This window comes from Physella acuta, unplaced genomic scaffold (genome assembly GCF_028476545.2).
Source record: "Physella acuta isolate Inbredline_101_S28 unplaced genomic scaffold, ASM2847654v3 ptg000784l, whole genome shotgun sequence".
Taxonomy (NCBI): Eukaryota; Metazoa; Mollusca; class Gastropoda; family Physidae; genus Physella; species Physella acuta.
Window position 1 is genome coordinate 53,813 of NW_026732302.1, and position 26,499 is coordinate 80,311.

General features: G+C 38.3%; 1 protein-coding gene across 1 annotated transcript; it reads left to right on the forward strand.

Moving 5' to 3' along the window:
• The first annotated feature begins 270 nt into the window (after positions 1-270).
• Positions 271-26,405, forward strand: LOC131950886 (phosphatidylinositol 3,4,5-trisphosphate 5-phosphatase 1-like). The gene is made up of 26 exons (XM_059313086.1): positions 271-282; positions 2,652-2,837; positions 3,948-4,011; positions 5,883-6,030; positions 6,532-6,646; positions 7,248-7,394; positions 7,932-8,034; positions 8,391-8,465; positions 8,613-8,768; positions 10,885-11,017; positions 11,487-11,684; positions 12,394-12,590; positions 13,392-13,509; positions 13,881-13,977; positions 14,501-14,639; positions 15,238-15,337; positions 16,060-16,151; positions 16,272-16,353; positions 17,382-17,527; positions 18,181-18,238; positions 21,199-21,293; positions 21,452-21,542; positions 22,307-22,403; positions 22,559-22,626; positions 22,772-23,448; positions 24,112-26,405. Exons 1-26 carry the CDS (start codon positions 272-274, stop codon positions 24,355-24,357), a joined length of 3,639 nt encoding a protein of 1,212 aa, XP_059169069.1. The 5' UTR covers position 271; the 3' UTR covers positions 24,358-26,405.
• The last annotated feature ends 94 nt before the right edge of the window (positions 26,406-26,499 follow it).

Sequence of the window (26,499 nt, forward strand, 5' to 3'; positions counted from 1 at the left end):
CTCCCACCCTCTCACACTAAACTTATATTTATAGGTTATGTGAATGTAGCGTGTTGTCTCACCACTCCCCCACCATCCACCACCTTACACACTAACATTGGTAGTCTACCCCTACCTCCCCTACCTCCCTCTTACTCCTAATATGTTTGTAATATTACATGGAATGGAATCCGCCTCAAATATATTTTAAATGAAAGTTATTGTGTAGTTGATGTTGACATTTGAAATGTCGCTTTGTTTGAAATGTCATTTTGTTTACTTGCCAGATGACATGTGTACAAAGTAAGTTGACATCTGTGATGTCTGACATCTTTCATCTCTGCATGTGTTTAGCACTGGTGCAGTTACGTACTCGTTCTCTTGATTTAACTATATATATCATCCTTCTCTCACCTGTATATCATCCTTCTCTCACCTGTATATCATCCTTGTCTCACCTGTATATCATACTCTCACCTGTTTATCATTCTCTCACCTGTATATCATCCTTCTCTCACATGTATATCAACCTTCTCTCACCTGTTTATCATCCTTCTCTCACCTGTATACCACCCTTCTCTCACCTGTATATCATCCTTCTCTCACCTGTATATCATACTTCTCTCACCTGTATATCATCCTTCTCTCACCTGTATATCATCCTTCTCTCACCTGTATACCACCCTTCTCTCACCTGTATATCATCCTTCTCTCACCTGTATATCACCCTTCTCTCACCTGTATATCACCCTTCTTTCACCTGTATATCATACTTCTCTCACCTGTATATCATCCTTCTCTCACCTGTATATCATCCTTCTCTCACCTGTATACCACCCTTCTCTCACCTGTATATCATCCTTCTCTCACCTGTATATCACCCTTCTCTCACCTGTATATCATCCTTCTCTCACCTGTATATCATCCTTCTCTCACCTGTATATCATCCTTCTCTCACCTGTATATCATACTCTCACCTGTTTATCATTCTCTCACCTGTATATCATCCTTCTCTCACCTGTATTTCATCCTTCTCTCACCTGTATATCATCCTTCTCTCACCTGTATATCATCCTTCTCTCACCTTCTCTCACCTGTCTATCATCCTTTTCTCACAATTTTGGATGACATTTTATTCTGTTTGCTTTCTACTTATAATTTTATATTATTTTTTGGGTATTTGACGTTTTTTATTGCATGAAAGTTTTTATGAATTTCTATTTTTCTGTTTTCTTTTTAGAGCATTGATTACCACAGTGATATCTCAAAACACGAGTCTTTCGTGTGATGTAATTAAATATAGGCCTAATTATTATTCATTAAATATTAAAATAGAAATTTACCACGGAAAATGAAAATAAAATGTTTATGTAAAATGTGGACCAAATTAAATTGTTTTCTAGATTTATTTCATTTAATTAATGATAAACAAAGTTGCATGGTGACCTTATTATTATCCTATCCTTCTAACTTTAATCCATCAATTATTGTTTTTAATGCCCTTACACAACCAATCACCAACTAATTGTCCTATATTCCCTATAATGTCCTTTAAAAAACTAATTGTCCTATATTCCCTATAATGTCCTTTAAAAAACTAAATGTCCTGTATTCCCTATAATGTCCTATAAAAAACTAAATGTCCTACCTATTTTAAAAAGCCACACTAAACTACCTTGTTGCTCTGAAATTTAAACAGCACAATTAACACAATTTGCTCACTTGTTTTGTTTGAACTAGTCATAGTTCATAAGTCATCCCTTATCAGTCACAAATTCCCTGGCCATCAGTCAGTCATAAGTCATCTAACACCAGTCATAAGTCAACCATCATCAGTTATGCTTCAGTTTGTTCAAATCTCCCCCCCCCCCCCTCCAATGTTTTGGAACTAATAAAATTAACTTTCAAAAATTAATTTAGTTTTAGTCCTGGGCTACAAGTTGAATTCTCACAACTCAAAAGAACATTAATTAAATTTAGTTCATCACACTAATTAATCTTGAACCAATTAACCATCCATTCAGCAACATTTATTTCTTCAAAAGCAAAATGCAGTCATATAATTTCTCTAATTTCTAAAACATGGTAAATTTAGATATAATTTGTCTTATTTCTAAAACATGGTGGATTTAGATATAATTTGTCTTACTTCTAAAACACAGTGGATTTACATATAATTTGTCTTATTTCTAAAACACAGTGAATTTAGATATAATTTGTCTTATTTCTAAAACATGGTTAATTTAGATATAATTTGTCTCATTTCTAAAACATGGTTAATTTAGATATAATTTGTCTTACTTCTAAAACATGGTAAATTTAGATATAATTTGTCTTATTTCTAAAACATGGTAAATTTAGATATAATTTGTCTTACTTCTAAAACACAGTGGATTTAGATATAATTTGTCTTATTTCTAAAATACAGTGGATTTAGATATAATTTGTCTTATTTCTAAAACATGGTTAATTTAGATATAATTTGTCTTACTTCTAAAACATGGTAAATTTAGATATAATTTGTCTTATTTCTAAAACATGGTAAATTTAGATATAATTTGTCTTACTTCTAAAACACAGTGGATTTAGATATAATTTGTCTTATTTCTAAAATACAGTGGATTTAGATATAATTTGTCTTATTTCTAAAACATGGTGAATTTAGATTTCAGTTGGTTTTTCAGTTCAAACGGTCGAGGTCAAGGCCGAAGTCTGCACACGAGGATGTCGGCCGTGTTCTTCCATAAAGGCATCTCTCGCCTGCACTCGGAGGAGCTGCTGCTTCAGGAGGGTGGGGACGGCAGCTTCCTCGTTAGGGACAGCGAATCTGTGGTGGGGGCCTACGTCTTGTGTTTACTGTAAGTAGGGGGGGGGGGCTACGTCTTGTGTTTGCTGTAAGTAGGGGGGGGGGGGGGGGCTACGTCTTGTGTTTGCTGTAAGTAGGTGGGGCTTATGTCTTGTGTTTACTGTAAGTAGGGGGGGGGGGGCTACGTCTTGTGTTTGCTGTAAGTAGGGGGGGGGGGGGGCTACGTCTTGTGTTTGCTGTAAGTAGGGGTGGGGGGGGGGCTACATCTTGTGTTTGCTGTAAGTAGGGGTGGGGGGGCTACATCTTGTGGTAGCTGTAAGTAGGTGGGGCTTATGTCTTGTGTTTACTGTAAGTAGGTGGGGCTTATGTCTTGTGTTTACTGTAAGTAGGGGGGGCTACGTCTTGTGTTTACTGTAAGTAGGGGGGGCTACGTCTTGTGTTTACTGTAAGTAGTGGGGCTACGTCTTGTGTTTGCTGTAATGGGGGGGGGGGGCATATGTTAACAGTTTGTAAATAAAGCAGGTTTCAAATTACACAGAGATCTCCTTCAGTTAGAAAACATGTGGCACACAGGTTAAGTTGAGAAACTCTAGATCATTGCAAAACTAAACAGTTGTTCGTTTCTTAATATTACACAAAATACATACAGCACAAAAAATATAACTGTTAACATATGCCCCCCCCCCCATTACAGCAAACACAAGACGTAGCCCCACTACTTACAGTAAACACAAGACATAAGCCCCACCTACTTACAGTAAACACAAGACATAAGCCCCACCTACTTACAGCTACCACAAGATGTAGCCCCCCCACCCCTACTTACAGCAAACACAAGATGTAGCCCCCCCACCCCTACTTACAGCAAACACAAGACGTAGCCCCCCCCCCCCTACTTACAGCAAACACAAGACTGTTTAGTTTTGCAATGATCTAGAGTTTCTCAACTTAACCTGTGTGCCACATGTTTTCTAACTGAAAGAGATCTCTGTGTAATTTGAAACCTGCTTTATTTACAAATTCAACAACTGCTTTATTTACAAATTCAACAACAGCAAAACTCCAAACTAATTGTAAAAAAAACTGTGCTAGAAAAACTTTCTCCTGGAGAAATTCAATTTCATTTTTTTTTTTACATGCGCTACCTAAAAACTGTCTACAGGTATCAGAACAGGGTGCATCAGTACAGGATTTTACCTGACAAAGATGGACGCATTTCAGTGCAGGTAACTGGGGTTTTGTTTATTCTCCACCCACACACGCACCACACACACATACACACATGCACACAAACACACACAGACATACACACACACACAGAGGGTTACACACTCTAACATTAAATATAGCTGATGCAGGAAATAACATGATTTGAACATTTCAAGGAAATGGGATAGGTATGTGACTGTATGGTGTGCGTCTATCTAGGTGTGCGTCTGTCTAGGTTTGCGTCTGTCTAGGTGTGCGTCTGTCTAGGTGTGCGTCTGTCTAGGTGTGCGTCTGTCTAGGTGTGCGTCTGTCTAGGTGTGCGTCTGTCTAGGTGTGCGTCTGTCTAGGTGTGCGTCTGTCCAGGTGTAGATGTGCATCTGTCTAGGTGTGCATCTGTCTAGATGTGCATCTGTCTAGATGTGCATCTGTCTAGGTGTGCATCTGTCTAGGTGTGCATCTGTTTAGGTGTTTGCCTGTCTAGGTGTGCATGTATCTGTCTGTGGTTGTCTTTCTATGTGGCCCTTTGTTTTTTTTTATGTGTGCGTGTTTTGTCATGTGTCTATGTTTGTGCTATGGTGTGTCTTTATCGATGTGTGTATGTGTGTGCATGTCTGTATGTAAATGTACATGCATGTGTGTGTGTGTGTGAATGCCTTATTGCTTGTCCCACCCACACAACAAACGAGCTTGATGATACTGTACTATCTTAAAGTGTCTTCTGAGATAAAAATAGTAACAAAGGTAAACAAAACATCCTGTCAACAGAATAGACTGTAAATAACAGGTGGGGTGGGTGGGGGGTGGCCAGGACTGGGGGTGTGGGGGTAGTGAGGTTGTCCAACACACTGTTGTCCACATTATTTGTTCTGTAGACATCCAGCAGTTATTGTCTTTTGGTGAGATCCTAGTCTGTGGATATGTTGTCTGATGCTGTATGCATGTGGATATGGTGTCTGACACTGTATGCATGTGGATATGGTGTCTGATGCTGTATGCATGTGGATATGGTGTCTGATGCTGTATGCATGTGGATATGGTGTCTGATGCTGTATGCATGTGGATATGTTGTCTGATGCTGTATGCATGTGGATATGGTGTCTGACACTGTATGCATGTGGATATGGTGTCTGATGCTGTATGCATGTGGATATGGTGTCTGATGCTGTATGCATGTGGATATGGTGTCTGACACTGTATGCATGTGGATATGGTGTCTGATGCTGTATGCATGTGGATATGGTGTCTGACACTGTATGCATGTGGATATGGTGTCTGATGCTGTATGCATGTGGATATGGTGTCTGACACTGTATGCATGTGGATATGGTGTCTGACACTGTATGTGTGCGGATATGGTGTCTGACACTGTATGCATGTGGATATGGTGTCTGACACTGTGAATCTTCTATGTCCAGTCTGTATGTGTGAATACGTTGTCTGACTGAATTTCCTATGTCCAGTCTGACACTGTATGTGTGTGAATACGTTGTCTGACTGAATTTCCTATGTCCAGTCTGACACTGTATGTGTGTGAATACGTTGTCTGACCCTGTATGTGTGTGAATACATTGTCTGACTGAATTTCCTATGTCCAGTCTGACACTGTATGTGTGTGAATACATTGTCTGACCCTGTATGTGTGTGAATACATTGTCTGACTGAATTTCCTATGTCCAGTCTGACACTGTATGTGTGTGAATACGTTGTCTAACCCTGTATGTATGTGTATATGTTGTCTGACTGTGAATCTCCTATGTTCAGTCTGTATGTGTGTGGTTACATTGTCTGACCCTGTATGTGTGTGAATACGTCTGACACTGTATGTGTGTGAATACGTCTGACTCTGTATGTGTGTGATTACGTTGTCTGACCCTGTATGTGTGTCCAGTCTGAAGGTGACATGCAGCCCCCCAGCTACAATGACCTGCCCAGTCTGATCAACTCCTACATCAACAAGGGAGAGAAGAATGGCCTGGTCTGTGCCCTCAAGAAACCCATCTCACCTGAGGGGGCGGAAGTTCCGGAGGGAGATTCAGGTAGGTCTGGAACCATTTTTATCACAGGTCATTGTCCTCATATCCCCATGTTTACTTTATCTACTCTGGTCAATAAGGATTTTTATTCGTAAGCAAACAGGTAAACTCTACTTCATCTGTTTAATGGAAACTTCTTCTGTCCTTGAGGTCAGATTTTGTAGACATCTGTGTTTTATATAGAATTTTGATTTAATTTTACCTGGACACTGTTTTAATTTTACCTAGTTATTTGGGTTTTAATTTAACCTGGCCATTTGGCTTTAATTTTACCTATTTATTTGGTTTTTATTTTACTTGGTTATTTGGTTTTAATTTTACCTGGTTATTTGGTTATTTTACTTGGTTATTAGGCTCTTAATTTCACCTGGCTACTTGGTTTTAATTTTGCCTGGACACTTTATTTTAATTTTACCTGGCCACTTTATTTTAATTTTACCTGTTTATTTGGTTTTAATTCTACCTGGACAATTGGTTTTAATTTAACCTGGTCGCTTGTTACAGAGGACGACGACTTTGACGACACAAAACACACCCCTGACACAGATGAGAGGGGCGGAGCTTCCAGAACCTTCAAGTTTGGCGTGCTTAACAACTTTGCCAGGCTGGATCTATCTAGGTTAGATTTGTTTATCCATTTGGTTTACTTTGGCATGAAAATCTGGCAAGTGCCCACCTGCGGTTGAATAAAAAAATTGAAGTAACAGGAAATGGGAAGGTGCTGCACAGCTTGAAAGCTGTTGGATTTTATCTTGAGAATTCTGGTACGGTGAACCTATATTAATTGTGGCATTTTATTTATTATATATAAATTATTGCTTATAATTATTATTCAATAATATTGCATACCATAACAGAGTTGTTTGTTTTTTCACTTTTTGTTGTACATAACTTCACTCTTAAGTTTTCAATATGATTTTTCATAATTTTTAATAATCTGTTCTTCATTAAAACTGTTTATCTCTAGTATTCTCTGTTAATCATCTTAGAAAACATTCCCTTAATCCTTATCCTAGCCATAGGTGTTTTAGTGGTTTGATTTTAGGCATGTAACTTATCAAAGCTTAAAAATGTAATCCTTTGATCTAACTTATCAAATCTTTGATGAGATAAACAAAGAAAAGGTTTTAAAAAAATATTTTTCAAAGATTGTCATGGCCTTTTCAAAATAAATTTGTGTGTTTGAGAAAGTTTTATTCCACCTCTGTCTGATGTTCCAGTTGCGATGGGGAGTTTGTGGACGCCATGAAGACATACGTGGACGAGGGTTTGGATAAAGACGCCAGGAACCTGGGCATGGAGGGCGGCAGGTACCCAATGCCTGAGTTCCAGAAACTTCTTGCCACCGCAGGGAAGGGATTACAGAGGTAGGTGTGGTCAGTGGATAGGTCAGCCTGCTGGTAGAGTAAGATACACGTGTTAAAAAACTGTAATTGTAAGGTTAACCTGCTTTAAGTGTAAGACAGACCTGCTAGTACTGTAACTGTAAGGTCCATCTACTGTAAATGTAAGGTCACCCTGCTTGTACTGTAATTTTAAGGTCCACCTTCTAATACTGGATCTGTAAGGTCCACCTGCTAGTACTGTAAGGTCGACCTGCTAATACTGTAAATATAAGGTCCACCTGCTAATACCAAGGTCGAGCTACTAATGGTCTAACTGTGATGTCAACCTACTAAAACTGTAAATGTATGCTCAACCAGCTATTACTGTAAGGTCCACCTACTAATACTGTAAATGTAAAGGTCCACCTGCTAATACTATAAGGTCCAGCTACTAACACTTAAATTGTAAGGTCAGCCTACTAATACTAAAGTCGAGCTACTAATGCTTAAACTGTAAGGTCCACCTGCTAATACTGTAAATGTAAGGTCGACCTACTCCTACTGTAACCATCCACACAGGGAACTGGACGTGTTCCTACTGAAGTTGTCCATGTGTCAGGACATGTTGTTCCAAGAGGACGATGACAAGAGGAGGACCATGACATCTAACCCAAATGACAGGGTCAGTGATGTCATTCAGATATCAAATTGTCCACTTAGGACATTTTAATCCAGTAAAAGTGTCAGTTATTTAATTAAGACATCAAACTCAATCAGTTATTTAATTAAGACATCAAACTCAATCAGTTATTTAATTAAGACATCAAACTCAATCAGTTATTTAATTAAGACATCAAACTCAATCAGTTATTTAATTAAGACATCAAACTCAATCAGCAATTTAATTAAGACATCAAACTCTAATGAACCAATCAGTAATATAATCATAACATCAAGCACCTAGCACCTCCTGTATCTGTACACCAACAGTGACTACCAACACATAACTGACAGAATGTAATTTCATCTATCTTCCAGCTGGGGTCGTACATTGATTTTCTGGCTGGTAAATTAGAGACATGTCGCAGCCAGGTGTTGGCACTAGAGAAAAGGGTAATTATACACCTGTGGTGCTCACCTTTATTCATTAAGTTCTCTTCTATAAATAGTACATGATATGGCAAAAAGTGCAAATCTTTTAATAAGGATTTGTTTTGTCAGATTTGTGTTAAGGACTTTTTAATTTTCTAATGAACTCAGGCTCAAGAGGTGGTCAAGGACAGTTCAAAGGTCAAGGAGGATGAATACACATGTCCAGATGAGGCGACGCCGGGAACTCTGGGCCCACCTTCAACATTCCTGCCCCTTGGGCTGCGTAGGAACAGCAGCATCAGCATTCCATTGTCTACCTTTGAGGTGTGTGTCATATAGGTGATGTTGTAGGCATGTTCAATAGGTGATGTTGTAGGGGTTGTTCAATAGGTGATGTTGTAGGCTTGTTCAGTTGGTGATGTTGTAGGCTTGTGGACTAGGTGATGTTGTAGGCTTGTTCAATAGGTGATGTTGTAGGCTTGTTCAATAGGTGATGTTGTAGGTTTGTTCAATAGGTGATGTTGTAGGTTTGTTCAATAGGTGATGTTGTAGGTTTGTTCAATAGGTGATGTTGTAGGGGTTGTTCAATAGGTGATGTTGTAGGTTTGTTCAATAGGTGATGTTGTAGGCTTGTTCAATAGGTGATGTTGTAGGCTTGTTCAATAGGTGATGTTGTAGGTTTGTTCAATAGGTGATGTTGTTGGCTTGTTCAATAGGTGATGTTGTAGGTTTGTTCAATAGGTGATGTTGTAGGTTTGTTCAATAGGTGATGTTGTAGGCTTGTTCAATAGGTGATGTTGTAGGCTTGTTCAATAGGTGATGTTGTTGGCTTGTTCAATAGGTGATGTTGTTGGCTTGTTCAATAGGTGATGTTGTAGGTTTGTTCAATAGGTGATGTTGTAGTCTTGTTCAATAGGTGATGTTGTAGGCTTGTTCAATAGGTGATGTTGTAGGCTTGTTCAATAGGTGATGTTGTTGGCTTGTTCAATAGGTGATGTTGTTGGCTTGTTCAATAGGTGATGTTGTAGGTTTGTTCAATAGGTGATGTTGTAGGTGTGTTCAATAGGTGATGTTGTAGGCTTGTTCAATAGGTGATGTTGTAGGCTTGTTCAATAGGTGATGTTGTAGGCTTGTGGACTAGGTGATGTTGTTGGCTTGTTCAATAGGTGATGTTGTAGGTTTGTTCAATAGGTGATGTTGTAGTCTTGTTCAATAGGTGATGTTGTAGGTTTGTTCAATAGGTGATGTTGTAGGTTTGTTTAATAGGTGATGTTGTAGGCTTGTTCAATAGGTGATGTTGTTGGCTTGTTCAATAGGTGATGTTGTAGGTTTGTTCAGTAGGTGATGTTGTAGGTTTGTTCAATAGGTGATGTTGTAGGCTTGTTCAATAGTAGATGTTGTAGGTTTGTTCAATAGGTGATGTTGTAGGTTTGTTCAATAGGTGATGTTGTAGGTTTGTTCAATAGGTGATGTTGTAGGCTTGTTCAATAGGTGATGTTGTTGGCTTGTTCAATAGGTGATGTTGTAGGCTTGTTCAATAGGTGATGTTGTTGGCTTGTTCAATAGGTGATGTTGTAGGCTTGTTCAATAGGTGATGTTGTAGGCTTGTTCAATAGGTGATGTTGTAGGCTTGTTTAATAGGTGATGTTGTAGGCTTGTTCAATAGGTGATGTTGTAGGCTTGTTCAATAGGTGATGTTGTAGGTTTGTTCAATAGGTGATGTTGTAGGCTTGTTCAATAGGTGATGTTGTAGGTTTGTTCAATAGGTGATGTTGTAGGTTTGTTCTATAGGTGATGTTGTAGGCTTGTTCTATAGGTTGTCCAACTTTGTGGTGTGTGTCAATAGGTGATGTTGTAGGTTTGTTCAATAGGTGATGTTGTAGGTTTGTTCTATAGGTGATGTTGTAGGCTTGTTCTATAGGTTGTCCAACTTTGTGGTGTGTGTCAATAGGTGATGTTGTAGGTTTGTTCAATAGGTGATGTTGTAGGTTTGTTCAATAGGTGATGTTGTAGGTTTGTTCAATAGGTGATGTTGTAGGTTTGTTCAATAGGTGATGTTGTAGGTTTGTTCAATAGGTGATGTTGTAGGTTTGTTCAATAGGTGATGTTGTAGGTTTGTTCAATAGGTGATGTTGTAGGTTTGTTCAATAGGTGATGTTGTAGGTTTGTTCAATAGGTGATGTTGTAGACTTGTTTAATAGGTGATGTTGTAGGCATGTTCAATAGGTGATGCTGTAAACATGTTGACTAGGTTGTCTACCTTTGAGGTGTGTAAGCTTGGGACTAAGATTATTTTTAGCCTTAGGGTTTAGAAATCCTTTCTCAGTTGCACCAAGGTTGATTAAAAATCTTATTTATATTGTACTTTAAACTGAAAGCCTTTATAAATTGTTTTTTTAAGCCTTTAGAAACATAATGAAATGCGCACAATCACTCCCAGGTGAAAGTTTTAAAATACGGAAAAGCCAACTACAAGCTGAAGTTGACAGTTGACATTCATCAAGGCAGGTTTTTTGCTGTCAAGCCTTCCAAAGACCACCTGGACTCTAATAATATGTTTCCACATGACAAGAGTAAGCTTGCCAGATTTTTTTCACACTGAAAGTCAAATTCATATTTTTATTTTTTTAAGCTTGAATCTGAATTTTACTATTAATTTTAATTTATTTGCACCTTAATCTTTTTGTTGTTAAATAAATACCTGTCTAAATACTTAAAATTATTTGCATTTAAGGAATAAATACTAGTACTATTAAATTTACTTTTTAAAATTTTTTGGTTTCTTTAGCTCTTGTTTAACAATGTATAACTTTGATTAAAAATTTGGTGATCTCAAGCCACTGTAAATATTTAATTGAACTTGAGCCGCTTTAAAATGTTTGGTTTATCCTAAGCCACTGTAAAATGTTTGATTTATCCTAAGCTGCTGTAAAATGTTTGATTTATCCTAAGCCACTGTAAAATGTTTGATTTATCCTGAGCCACTGTAAAATGTTTATTTCATCCTGAGCCACTGTAAAATGTGTTGGTTCCCATCCCCAGTTCTACAGCTGGTGAAGAACACAACAGACAACAGCCGCCTGCATGTGATATTCAGCAACAAGAAGAAATACACGTACCAGTTCCAGAGTGTCTTGGAGAGGGAGAGGTTCTGTCTGCAGATCAGGCAGATGAAGTCTCTACACTCCCAGGAACAGGATGTGGACAACGTGTCCATCTTCATTGGGACTTGGAATATGGGTACGTCATAGTTAGTGTATGGAGTGGGAGGTTGGGGGTGGGGTGTTTGTTCTTTTAAGAATGATGCATTATTTTCTAATTTTAGTGGTGATAGTATATGGTGGTGTGTGTATTTTGTATAACTCCAGTGGTAGCCTATGTGTGTTTATTTTTGTTATTTTTTGTGGTGTATTTTTATTTTGTTATTTTTGATGATGTGCATGCATTTTTTTTGTGGTTTTATTTATTATTTTGTTATTTTTGTGGTATGTTTTATTTTGCTTCTATTGTTTGTTTTTATTGAAGGGTAAAATTTGCTAATCTGTAAAAATATGTCTTTTTTTTAAATACATTTTGTTATGAATTGTGTTATTTTTATCAACCACGAGTGCTAGAGTCTTGCCCTCGGTACTTTCCTTAAAGTGAGTCAGGTACTCATTAGAGCTGGGTGGACTCAAGTACATCCTTCAGTCACAAGTGGGAACCGAGATTTGAACTTGAGACCTTTGGATTATCAGCCGAATGCTCTACTATTTGACCATGCCATCCTATTGCCTTTAAATATGATATATTTAAGATAGATATTTAAGATAATTACAAGTTATGTGAAGAGTGTAATGTGTGACATGTAATTGGTGTCTGTAATGTGTGATGTGTAACTCGTCTGTGTAATGTAGTACATGAAGTGTGTAATGTGTGACGTGTAACTAACTCTTCTTTGTGTCCTCAGGTAAGTCCGCGCCTGTAGAGTCCCTCAAGTTCTGGCTCAAGTGTAACGGTGAGGGCAAAAGTAAAGACCGCACATTGAGTCGGCTGCCACATGACATCTATGTCATCGGCACACAGGAGAGTGGCATGACAGAGAAGGACTGGATCAACACACTCAAGGCTGCCATGAAAGCTGCTCTCAATCTCGATGTTGATCTGGTGAGTTACTGGCCCTGAGCTTTTTATTTAGAGAGTTCAGGGCCTTTGTTTTGATCTAGAGTTCATGGTTTTTGTTTTGATTTAGTTTAGAGGTTTTGTTTATGTAGACAGTTCAAGCACTTGGGTTCTTTTTATCAAGAGTTCAGTGTCTGTTTTAAAACTAGAATGTAGGGCCTTTGTTTTGAGCCAAAGAGTTCAGGGCCTTTGTTTTGAGCTAAAGAGTTCAGGGCCTTTGTTTTGAGCTAAAAAGTTCAGGGCCTTTGTTTTGAGCCAAAGAGTTCAGGGCCTTTGTTTTGAGCCAAAGAGTTCAGGGCCTTTGTTTTGAGCTAAAGAGTTCAGGGCCTTTGTTTTGAGCTAAAGAGTTCAGGGCCTTTGTTTTGAGCCAAAGAGTTCAGGGCCTTTGTTTTGAGCTAAAGAGTTAAGGGCCTTTGTTTTGAGCCAAAGAGTTCAGGGCCTTTGTTTTGAGCTAAAGAGTTAAGGGCCTTTGTTTTGAGCTAAAAAGTTCAGGGCCTTTGTTTTGAGCTAAAGAGTTCAGGGCCTTTGTTTTGAGCCAAAGAGTTCAGGGCCTTTGTTTTGAGCTAAAGAGTTAAGGGCCTTTGTTTTTTGCTAGAGTTCAGGGCCTTTGTATTTTTCTTAAAAGGTCTGCTCCCTTGTTTTGACCTAAAGATTTCCTTTAAAATACTATGTTGTAAGAGTAAGTTGGGTTTTTTAACTGGAGTTTTACATACATTGTTTTTCATGTTTAGAAATGGACTTTTAAATTGTTGATAACTAACCAGACTGCTACCTTCTGTCCTACAGCTTGAATCCTGCTCCTTGTGGGGGCTTCGTACATTGGTCTTCATCAACCCAAAGCACAGAAATAAGATCAGCCACATACAGAAAACATCTGTCAGGACTGGGATAGCTAATGCACTGGGTATTTATTATTTTATAAACCAATTCTCACATATGGATTGTCTTCCCCCTTTTTTTTTTACTATGTCTCTGTTGTTTCTTCTAGCTCTGACTTATTGTGGCCAACGTATTTGAGTAGTGTTCTTCTTGTTGGCTGTCCTTGTATGTACATCTCTTCTTTGTGTTTTGTTACTTTAATGTTTGTGATTTGTTTTCTATTGCTCTTTACCTGCTTTCTGCCTGTTTTTAATTTGTTTCCAAACTTACTTCCCTTGCCACAACTTGTCATGCTCTCCCCTTTGTGTGACTCATCTTTTTGAGAAATTTTGTTTTTACAAATATGTTATAGTATTTCTTACATGCCAACTATCCCTACGTACGTTCTTGTTGCAGGTAATAAAGGTGCAGTGGCCATATCGTTTCTACTTAGTGGCACCTCATTCTGCTTCATCAACGCACACTTGGCTTCTGGTGAAGAGAGACTGGAGAGGTAGGTCCCCGCCAAAACATCCTCAACAACTCATCATAAAGTTCTATGATAAACAATCTTACCAACTCGAACTCTAGTTTAAGGGAAATTTTGTATGCTTAAATTTCCACCATGTACTAACCCCGAATGGAGTGGCTTAGCAGTTGAGAGCTGGACTGCTAACCCGTAAGTCTCGAGTTCGAATCCGGGTTCAAGTCAGTAGACTGTCCCTGGGTCCACCCAGCTCTGACGGGTACCTAACTCACATTAGGGAACGTAAAGGCGGCTGGGCATAGTTCTGACTACGTTATCCCTTCGTAAGCCGAGGTCACAGAAACAAGTGAACTCTACTTCACTTGCCACATAGACCGTCAGGTTTGAAAGAGAACATTGCTTTTTTATATTTATAATATTTATACACATTTTTTTTTAAGTGAAACATATTTTTGAAAGTTTTTATTGTCTGTTGAAGAATGAACTTGAAGTGTGTACCAAGTTTGGTTGTAAAAAAAACAAATTTGGAATGTTTTCCCGTGTGTTGCAGGAGGAACGCCAACTTCCGCGACATCCTGAAAAACTTGAACATGGGTCCAAAAAATCTGGAGAATTATGACATCACACACAAGTTCCACCACGTTTTTTTCTTTGGGGACTTGAACTACAGGGTGACTGAGCCAGTAGAGGTGAGAGGGTTGTGTGGTCACTAATTAGTCATTAACTACGAGGTCTCTAATTACTTCATCGCTGATAAGCATTACTTTGTTATCATGTCATAAATAACTAACGCCGAATTATTTGGTGACTTACGTCATGTTTACTGACTAGACAGACATTATTTACTTTGCCATTAGCTACATCATTGCTAAAAAGTGATTAATGACATGTGATTAATTAAATGGTCATCACTAACATGATAATTAACTAAAGTTGTTAAGTCACTTATTGTGCTTTATCTGATAGTTACAAACAATGATTATTATTTACTTAAATCAATTTTTAAAATTCAGAGTCCCAAAGATACCTTAAAAATGAGTTTATGATAAATTCTACAGTACTTTCTAAATCCCACCTCCATTGCTGTCTTGTCTGACTTCTACTATACATTCGATACCCCACCTCCATTGCTGTCTTGTCTGACTTCTACTATACTTTCGATACCCCACCTCCATTGCTGACTTTTACTATACATTTCAAATCACACCTCCATTGCTGACTTTTACTATACATTTCAAATCCCACCTCCATTGCTGCCTTGTCTGACAAGTTTCTTTGATCTTGTAGTTGGTGCTACAAAAACTAGACAAAAGGGAAATCACTCCAGTGTTGGAGCAGGACCAGCTGAGGAGATGCCAGTTTGAGAAAAAAGCTTTCTTTGGGTTCAGTAAGTTCACATTTTTTACATGAGAAGAAAGCTTTCTTTGGGTTCAGTAAGTTCATATTTTTTTACACAAGTTGACTTCACTTCATTTAAAATATTACTGTTTATAACTAGGTCAGATAATAAAATTTTGTGTTATTAATAACGAGCCGACCCGCGGCATATCATACGCCGCTATTTAGTTGTTTTTTCTACTTTTCAGTAATTCATAATTTGTGAATTCGACAGTACCAATGCTGCCTCTGAAAATAATTGCTTTAAAACACTAACCCCCCCCCCTTTCCCCTAACCCCGACCCTACACTCCCCCCCCCCCCCCCCCATCCCCCGTGAAAGCAGCCTCCTCTTAGTTACCTCCTGTAAGTTTAAAATAGTTTCATACTAAATTATCTGCCCCTAATAGCCGTCACTAAACCCAGCTCTACGATTTGTAAACATTTATTTAGCGTGACCACAACTCACCAGACAATGTGGGGGTGGTAGTGATAGTGATAGAGAGAAAGAGAGGGGACTGTAAGGAGGCGCTTGCAGCTTGTTTTCTAACGGCTCCCAGAAGAGAATTATATATATAGATAGAAGATGTTAAATAAAAATTTTAATAAAAATTTTTTTTGCAATAACACTACTTAAAACTACTTATTTCTGTTTTGATGTTGAAACTACATATCCAGCCATGTTGATCTACAATTCTACATTTTGTAAAATGGAATTTTTTTTCCCCTTTAGATGAGTCTGAGATTTTGTTTATGCCGACCTATCGCCTTGAGAGACAGACCCCAGGCTACAAGTACGACTGGAAGAAAATTAAAACCACTACGGTAATCTACATTCATTCCAACTAAAATTTGTTTTTGTAATAAAATTGAAAAGTTTGTATTAATTATAACCTACTAAAAACATTTGTAAGATTAAAAACGTAACATTATTTATGTTGCCAGGAAAGGATAAATGTTCCATCCTGGTGTGACCGGATCCTGTGGCACTCGTTCCCTGGAACTTTCATTGAAAACATCGCATATGGTGAGCAGGGGAACTTGGTGGAGTTTTGATTATTTTTTTTTAAGAATAAACAAAAATATTTATACTAATTTCATTATAATATTTCAAACAGATTTCTATTTATTTATTTTTTACCACAACTTGTTAAAGATATATTTCTAAGAACATCAACTAATAAACTATTGCAGGGGTCTCCAAACTTTTTAATCAGAGGGCCGCATAAAGTATCAAATATCAGTTCGGGGGGCCAGAGTTTCTTCCAGGCATTTCTTTGGGGTGGCAGAGCACACCCCCCCCCCCCTGAAGAACGTCTACACTTTCTTTCCCCCCCCCCCCCCCACGACGAAATATAATTTATGTAGATATACATACACATTTCAAGTGTCCCCCTCCCGGAGAAAATACAGGAGCATAATACCGTGCAGGAACATTGGTTGTAGAATATTTAAATATTTTTTCTCATTCACTTGTCCGACCAAGCCTTTCTTTTTGCCACGCATGTACTTTCCTCCATCAACATTCAGTTAACTGAGGTTAGTCCAGTCCAAGTTATAATCGTCAAATGTTTTTTTAACTCATTGAATATCGTCTCCGACAACAGTGATATACATATTATGTAGGGAAGACAGCTCTTGTGTTAAGGTTCATGTTTCATCCGCACCTCTAATGAATATAAACAGTTAAGAGGTAGAACAGCTGTCTAGCGACTCATCCATTGCAATTTAAAAAATAGTGAAACATGCTTGTATTTTTCGCTATTTGAGTCACAATGTTTTTACCAATGTCTGCAACACGGTGGGCAATTGTATTAGCACCAAAAGCTACATTTTCAAGTTGTTTTGAATTTTCTGGGCATAGTTCCTCAGCCACCTCCAACAAACTTTTTTTTCCGTGGACAAAAAGATATCCGCGGGCCGGATGAGAGGACTTTGCAGGCGGTAGTTTGGAGACCCCTGAACTATTGTAACATTAATATTGGAAATAACTCAGTGTGACATTCATATGGGAAATAACTCAGTGTGACATTCATATGTGATATAATTCTGCAGGTTCTGTAGACAACCTGCTGAACAGTGATCACCGCCCAGTGTTTGGGTCCTTCACTGTCGGCATCTCCTCCCCTTTCATCCAGAACAGGGCGTCCCTACAAGACAACCTGAATGTCAAGTTCATCTTCAAAAATATTGAGGCTCAGGTAGGTTTCAAGCACTTCACTAATTCTTTCATTATTTTGTATTCAAACCCTGTAAAATATTTGTCTCACATGCAGTAATGATATGGTACTCTTCTTTTAATTATTAAGTTGCTTTATAGGTATGAATATCTACCTTTAACTAGATATTTAATGGTCACAATTTAATTTGATTTTGTTTTTCACATAAAAATTCTTCAATCTTTCAAACTTTTTTTTGTTTTGGGAGTTCCAAAAGTTTTCTCCCATTTATAACTTTATTTAAGAAACAGTATATTTTTAAAAATAATTATTCCATTTATCTCTTTAATTAAGAAACAGCATGTATTTTGTTGTTTTTTTAGGACAAAAAAGGAAGAAAGCATGTTTATATATGTTAGACTTACGGTTGTTGATATAGGTGTTGGAGAGGGGGGGGGGGGGGTAGAACTTAGACATCATTTTATTTCAGTGTCATTTTTAGAGTTTAACAAGTCATTTGTAATGAAGGATGGTGGTATCTAAGTAATCAGTACATTTTTTGTTGAAATATCATTCTTTTTAATGTAATGAAAAGATGATAAATATTTTTAAAATGTAAAAAAAAAATCATGTGATTTGTATTCTCTATGCACTTTTATTATGTTGTAGATCTATGTGTAACATGTGTATTTCAGATCAAAACTAGCACAAAACAGTTCTATTTCTTGGAGTTCTCATCTGCATGTTTACCAGGTAGAGTTGCTATTGTCTTTAATCAATTATTAATTAATGATTTATTTCCTCAACTATTTTTTTTTACATTTTCATCTTTTACTTTTTTTTTGAGTTGAGGATAAAATGTATGTTTGCCTCCCTTTGTTGCATGGTTAAACTGAATGTTATAGTGATCTCCCTTTGGTTGGTTTTTGTTTTAAGTGCATGAAAGATGTTGGTTGTTGTGACTTGTAAACCTCAGCAGTCAGGGAAAAAAAGAGAAAAGCAGTTCATAGTTTAAAGGTCAACTTATAATACATTTGTTTCATTTATTTAGCCAGTCGTATAAAACGTTTCTTTTATTTTTTTAGCCAATCGTGGTCAGGGTAAGAAGTAGATATTTTTACCCACAATTCTCACAGAATAGAAAAGTTACTTTGTTCAAATAACTTGCTACCAGCATTTAAATCTTTAATCCAAGAGTTGCAACAAAAAAAATGTGTGCATGGTTCTAGGGTCATACCTGTTTGTTTATTCACTGTTTGAAAACAGAAACATCCTACAAGCATTTAAATCTTTAACTTAAGAGAGTTCCAAAAATCAGTGCATGGTTTTACAGGAGCACATGTTTCTTGTAGAGTTAATGTTTGTTTATTCACTGTCTGAAATCTGCAAGCTTTTCTTTACTGGCCAACACTTTTCAACTCTTGATGTTTAAAATCTTTTCTTGTTAACTAACTATAACTAATTCCTAAAACTATTTTTTTCTTATATGGCCTAATTATTTTTTAAAATGTTTTATTCAAATACAGTTTTATCACATTAAAATAAATGGCTTTCACCCTTAGAAACCACAGTCACATAAAAAAAAAAACACTGTAGAGAAATTGTTTCTGATAATGATAAGCCTGCTGAATGACCTAAATATATATGACCTTTAATATTCATCTACCCCAGCAGACCCCTTTACCTGCTTATAACCCACCCTTGCTCCCACCTCAACCCCTTTCTCTCCTCCTACCCCCCTGTGATCCACCCCTACTCTCACCTAACCCCTTCCTTTTAACCCAGCCCTTACCCTTGCCCCCACCCCCTCCTTTTACCCCAGCCCCTACCCTTGCCCCCACCCCCTCCTTTTACCCCAGCCCCTACCCTTGCCCCACCCCCTCCTTTTACCCCAGCCCCTACCCTTGCCCCCACCCCCTACTCTTGCCTGCACCCCCACTCTCACCCCACCACTCACCTACCCCCTACTCTGATCCCTACTCTCAGCCCCTCCCCCCACTCACCCCCTCCCCACCTTTTACCCTACCCTTGCACCCTCCCCATCCTTTTACCCCAGCCCCTACCCTTGCCCCACCCCCTCCTTTTACCCCAGCCCCTACCCTTGCCCCCACCCCCTACTCTTGCCTGCACCCCCACTCTCACCCCACCACTCACCTACCCCCTACTCTGATCCCTACTCTCAGCCCCTCCCCCCACTCACCCCCTCCCCACCTTTTACCCTACCCTTGCACCCTCCCCATCCTTTTACCCCACCCCCTACTCTCACCCCACCCCCTGCCAAAACTTTCAGGCAATCAATGCCTAAAACCAATTAGTTATTAGTTTCCACATTACACTAATTTAAGAGGTTAGAAACTGTTAGGACTCCAAGACCAGTATCTTAAGTGTAAATCTAAGGATCATTCCCCCTCCCCCACTGAGCAGTTGATTAACTTCCATAATGTCTGACTGTGTCTGCATTTCACCAGCCCACACTGCACTATTAAGTCAACATTCACTCTGTTTGAAGTCCACACTAGCCCACACTGCACCATTGAGTCAACATTCACTCTGTTTGAAGTCCACACTAGCCCACACCAGCCTACCACAGCTCACACCAGCCCACATTGCACCATTGAGTCAACATTCACTTTGTTTGAAGCCCACACCAGCCCACACTGCACCATTGAGTCAACATTCACTGTGTTTGAAGCCCACACCAGCCCACACTGCACCATTGAGTCAACATTCACTCTGTTTGAAGCCCACCCTAGCCCACACCAGCCCACCCTAGCCCACACTGCACCATTGAGTCAACATTCACTTTGTTTGAAGCCCACCCTAGCCCACACCAGCCTACCCTAGCCCACCCCAGCCCACACTGCACCATTGAGTCAACATTTACTGTTTGCAGCCTACCCTCAAGATCTGCTGAATTAGTTTCCACAAATATCAAAGAACCAGCATTCTCCCTAACACAAACACATTGTTGTTGAATGATTTAAAATTTTTCTTTGGTTATATATCTCAACTAGTCTTATTCTTAAAGTATCATATACTTATATCTCAACATATGTGTATGTGTACATATATCTGCCTTACTTTTTTCTTGACTTAGTAATCACTCTGCAACATGCCAAAAGGCAAGTTGACCATTCACTCATGTTTAAGATAGTTGTGTAAAATTTACAGCTTATTTCAAATCTCTTCTGAAATTTCTTATAATACTTTCTTCTGCTTTATAAACTAGAAAAGTTTGTTTAATAATTAGAATACCTTTTGGTTTCTTTTTAATTTACAATTTTAGAATCACTAGGCAATTTTAGCCTGCCAGATTTTTATTGCTTTTTGGCTTTTTGTTTATTTATCTAAATTAATTGTTGAAGCTTAATGTTACAGTATTTTTTTAAGAAAATAAAAACATTGAAATTGAAAATAAAAATGTCTCTATTTGTTAAATTACAAAAGATTTTTTGTTTATTGTAGGTTTTATTATTTATTTTTAACTTTTTTTTTTGTTTTGGCATAAGGTTAGATAAAACTCTCACTACAAACCACTGAAACAGTAGACTTTAAGTCTTATGCAGATTTTTATTTCATTTTTTTAAGTGTTTTTTTTTTTAATTTTAAATAAAACAAGAAAAAAATCTTGAACCTGAATGATATTTAAAAAATAAATATATCTGCAATTTAATTCTTCTGTTTTTCAAAAGCTGAACTACTCAATGTTTCAGATATAATTTGCTGCGAGTCTAACAAAAGATTTGGAGAAAGTCAAAAATTAGGATTTACAAACAACCCAGTGTGGACAGCAGAACAACTTCCTCAGGTTGATTTTCTTGAAACAATTTTAGTGTAAAATACAAATTTTTATCCAGACATTAGATGCAGTCGGTGTGTTCGTTTCCTTTAAAAATTTGTTTTGTTCCATGTATAAAACAAGTCAACAATTTGAAATAAATTTTTTTGTCCTGCCTTGTGCTGCAGCTGCGTCCTCTGTTTGGTGACGTGGATTACCTGGAGGACCAGCACATCCTGATAGCTGTCAAAGGTGCAGGGGAGGACCACGAGTCTTACGGTAGGTTGTCATTACGTAACTAGTTCAACTTCCTGCTGGGGGGGGGGGGAACCACGAGTCTTATGGTAGGTTGTCATTACGTGACCTAACTCTAGCATTTCTAGTTCAACTTTCTGCTAGGGGGGGGGAGGTGACCACGAGTCTTACGGTAGGTTGTCATTACGTGACTAGTTCAACTTTCTGCTGGGGGGGGGGGGGGAGGTGACCACGAGTCTTACGGTAGGTTGTCAATACGTGACCTAACTCTAGCATTTTTAATTCAACTTTCTACTGGGAGGGAGGGAGGGAGATTACCATGAATGAGTCTTGCAGTATGTTCTCTTTACAAGCTCATATTTGTTTTAGCTGGTTCAAAAAGTCAACGGCCAACTGTCATTCTCTTGGTGGTTCTCATTTCACACAGCTCTATTCAGTACCCAGCATACACTGTAGGGGGAGGGGGACATTCTAATAAGGTCATTGGGCTGGTTTTTTTGCATCTTCTTTCCACATTCAGTACCTGGCACACATTGGACCAAACACTGTAATAAGATCCCTGGTCAAGTGTTGTGGCACACATTGGACCAAACACTGTAATAAGATCCCTGGTCAAGTGTTGTGGTACACATGGGACCAAACACTGTAATAAGATCCCTGGTCAAGTTTTGTGGTACACATGGGACCAAACACTGTAATAAGATCCCTGGTCAAGTGTTGTGGTATACATGAATGATTAGTGATCAATTACCTGTAGTGTTTACCTTTTGTTTTCCCCACCCTACCAGGTGAGTGTGTGCTGTCCCTCAAGGACATGTTCACTGGAGAGCCGTGCTATTTCGAGGCAACTATGACACACTATGGGGAGGAGACTGGGAAGCTGAAGTAAATAAAAAAAATGTTTTGTCCACTAAATATTTTGTTTTAAAATTTATAAAATTAATTTTCTCTTGTGAAGATAATTTTTTTCTTGAATCTTTTGTGCATTCTTTATACACTTAGCATTTTAAACAATGTTAACCTTTTTATTTATTTTACAGAGGAGAATGGTACATATCATCTAATGCAACAGGCGGTCTGGTGTCAAAATCAAGCAGAAAAACTTATGGTATGAGTTGTGTCCCTTAACACTCTGTTATTTCCCTTGAAGAGAAATCCTAATTGCCTGCAAAATTTGAATATCTTCCTTTTTTTACATGATTGAAAAGAATTATTTCTGTTGTAATTTTAAATTTATTCTGAATGTGTTTCAGAAATCGTTGCCTTGGATACGGAGTACCATGACCCTGAGGAGTTCCTGTCCCTGTCCCCGCCAGTTGACGCCTCTCACACCAACATGTTCCCTCTCTCCGTGGCGTCCCAGGTCTCCCCCTCCGCCACCTTCCTCCTCCACCCAGCGGAGGACGACCCGCTGGCTGGCGTCCCTGCGCACTACGTCAACCACAACATCATCCGCCGCGCGCCCTCTGACCCTGTCCCTGACACACCTGACGAGAGCACTAACGACCCCCCACCCCTTCCAAACAAACGAAGCAAGACCCCTCACATGGGTCAGTTCAGTCTCCAAAAACCTGCAGATGCGTCACGCTCTGGTGAACAGAGCGCCGGCGACACAGCTTCCGGGATAGATTTCAATAGCGCCATCATGCGACAAAAATCTAACGGAACTGCTGTCACGCCTCTGTACCCTACACACTTGTTACCCAAGAAAGGGGAGGCGTCCCCGCCAGCTTCTGCAAGGCCAAAGGTCAAATCTGTGATGTACCCCCTACCTGGGTTCAAGAACTTGCCAAAAAAAACAGACTCGGATTTGCCTCGGAACTCTCCGCTAGTCTGGCAGGCAAGGATTGATGGCGACGAGTTCTTTCCACCTGTGACCTCACCAAAGCCTAAAATAGTTCCTTCGGCGCCCCCTCTTCCTGAGAGTGAGGTAAGATGTTACTTGTAGCTAAAGTTATGTCAAAATGGTACTCACACCTAGGGGAATAAATAAAAAATGTTTTGTTTCCTTTTTTTTTTATTTTTTTTAATTTGAGTGTGTTAAATGTTATTCCAATCTGTTTGTCATGTATTACTGGTGAAGGGTAGGTATGGAAGGTAGTTACTGTGTTGGATAGCTGGTAAAATAAATTAGGGGATGACAACTAGTCTTTAAAGTGATATTAATGCAGCATTGTTTCAAACTGATAGTCAATATTGAATATTACACACATAACATTATGGTCCGTTCTTACTAAATTTTGGTTTAGTTAAGTTTTTAAAGCTTCAGCATCTTACCTTTTTTTTTACATGTGTGCCCCCCCCCCCCTTCTGGGCAACCATTCCCCATCTCCCTCTCTTGTTACAAGTTACCCCAGACATACCCTCCCTGTAACTGCTCTCTTCCCATTGATATACGTTGCGTCAACTTTCTACCCCCCACAGGACATTAACCCCTCCCAACTTTCTACCCCCCACAGGACATTAACCCCTCCCAACTTTCTACCCCCCACAGGACATTTACCCCTCCCAACTTTCTATCCCACAGGACATTTAACACTCGTAACTTTCTATCCCACAGGACATTTACCCCTCCCAACTTTCTATCCCACAGGACATCTACCCCTCCATCGCCATCAGACCGTACGAGGAGCTGAAGAAACCAACGACTGTCCAGGACTGGCTGAAGGGTCTGGGACTGACAGAATACACGGCCACGTTTCTCCGCAACGGCTGGGACTCCATGGGGGCGCTTGTCCAGCTCAACGCTGCCAGCATCATGAAGATGGGCATCCGGGATGGGGAGCACAGGCTTAGGATATTGAACAGTGTGCGAGAGTTGAAAGGTCAATCTACGTGACTAGAGGTAACACAAGGTCAGTCGATGTGACCTTGAAAGTTCATGTCATCCAGAAGTTGCGGAGTTCATGTTGCCCAGCTGGCGTTTGTTGAGCGTAATAAAATATCTTTTATTCCATATTCCTATCTGATAATCATTGAAGTGAATCACTACTAGCACAGTGAGACAAGTATCACTGATACAAGTGCTCAGTGAGACTGGTATCCCAGCTACAAAAGTTACTACAGTAAAACCTGTCTGAACTTTGTTGAACCAGAATCATCTTTTACTTTATTTTTTTCTGTGGATTTATTTTGACAATGCTAAACACTCAAATCAAAAGAGTTATGTTTTTTTGGAAGTGATCTCCCTTTAACTGAGCTCCAACAGACAGATTTACTTTAAATAAGAAGCTGTGTTGGAGAGTGTGGATGTGACACTGTTTCAGTGCATGGTGTGGTCCAGCTAACTGCACTGACCTCTCCCTCACTAGCAGCACCTGGATACACTGAGTTCCAGCGTTGGCCTAAAGCAATGTGTCCTGTGAAATTATGGGAGAAAATGGCGGTCAAGATAAAACACATACTTGCCCAAATCATCAGTGTTGGTTTATTTCCGACAGCCATTAAGATAACTTTGCTGTGAATGTTTCTGATATGATGAAGCTCATGTCACAGGCTTCTTTTATCATGCTGTATGGACTGACCACATGATATGAAGTGACCATAATATTCCAAAGTTTTCAATCAAGCCTACCTTAAAGCTACAGTGTAGATTTCTTATGCTTGATTAAATTATCACAGTTTAGGACACACTATGTGCAGAACCTCTTGATTCAAATAGGACCAAGATCTTCCAAAATCTTCTGCCGAGAATTATGGGTGTACATATTTTTAAAATTTATTGGAAATTGTTCATTTGGAAATTGTTCATTTTATTTGTAAAACTTTTTTTTATAAATAATTTAGCGCTTAAATTTAAATCCTAGGTTTTTTAAGCAATGACCTTGAACTGAATTTTGATAAATTGACCTTTACCTTGCAATGAGTGTGTTAACACCATCACTGTTGTAGATGCTGGTGTATCTACAAATTGTCTTCATTTGAGCTTGTTTGTTTACTATTCAATATTTTGAGCGCCATATTTTTTTAAACTGCAGCAGTAACTTGTGCCAGATTTTTCTCCCAAAAATACTTTACACTTTTTATGCATAATTAAATCATTTGTTTGTTTTTTAACTTAATGTAACATGCATAATAAGCCATTTCAAAATCCGACATGTTTTTAATATTGCTGGTGAATTGTTTTTAAAAAAATAATGAAAAAGAAAATTTTAGTTAATCAGCGTGTACAGTAAGCTGCCCTGTGATTTTTAAACCAAAATTTCTGTTACACTGCATCTGTTTTTATTTTTAAAATTTGCCAGATTGTCCAAAATTCAGCTGATAATGTTGCAAGCAATATCATCCATCTTATCCACTTAATTTCTTAACTTGCTTATATTCCTCATACACAATATTTGCACAGAATGACAGTTAATAAGTTTGTGCCAAAGTTTGTACATTTTCAATCTCTTCAAAATATTTTTTGCCAAATTTTTCTTTGTATTAGCCAGTTTAATTTTTTTTTATAACTGTGATATATTAAAATTTGTTCAATGTAATTAGAAATTAATTTTTTTTTTTATTTATCATTTTAATATTTATTTCACTATAATTTTTTTTTAAATACACTGCAAGCTTAACAATTTAACATACTTCATGAATGTTCATGAGTTCAAAGAAATGTTTCTGCATCTTTGTTTTCTTGCTTGCCATGGTCTCATATTCTACAATCAGACTTTATGTAGTCACTTATTCCATCTTTGCTTCTCAGGAAAAATTAGGGAAAAAATGTAACTTTTTTTTTCACTATGCATTCCACTAAAAATGTAACGTAAGCAAAAAAAATCTACTGACAACTGGCAATCTACAAATAAATCAATCTTTCACATTACTTAAGGCTACTGGTGAAGTTTTTAGTTGCAATAGCTCATATTTATGGGAATGTGGCTTTTCTTCCTTGTATTTTTTTTTTTTTACTTATACAAAGTTTGCTATGAATGTTGACAGAACTCTGGGATTGTCTATGAATAACATCACCTTTTAATGCCTCTTTACACAC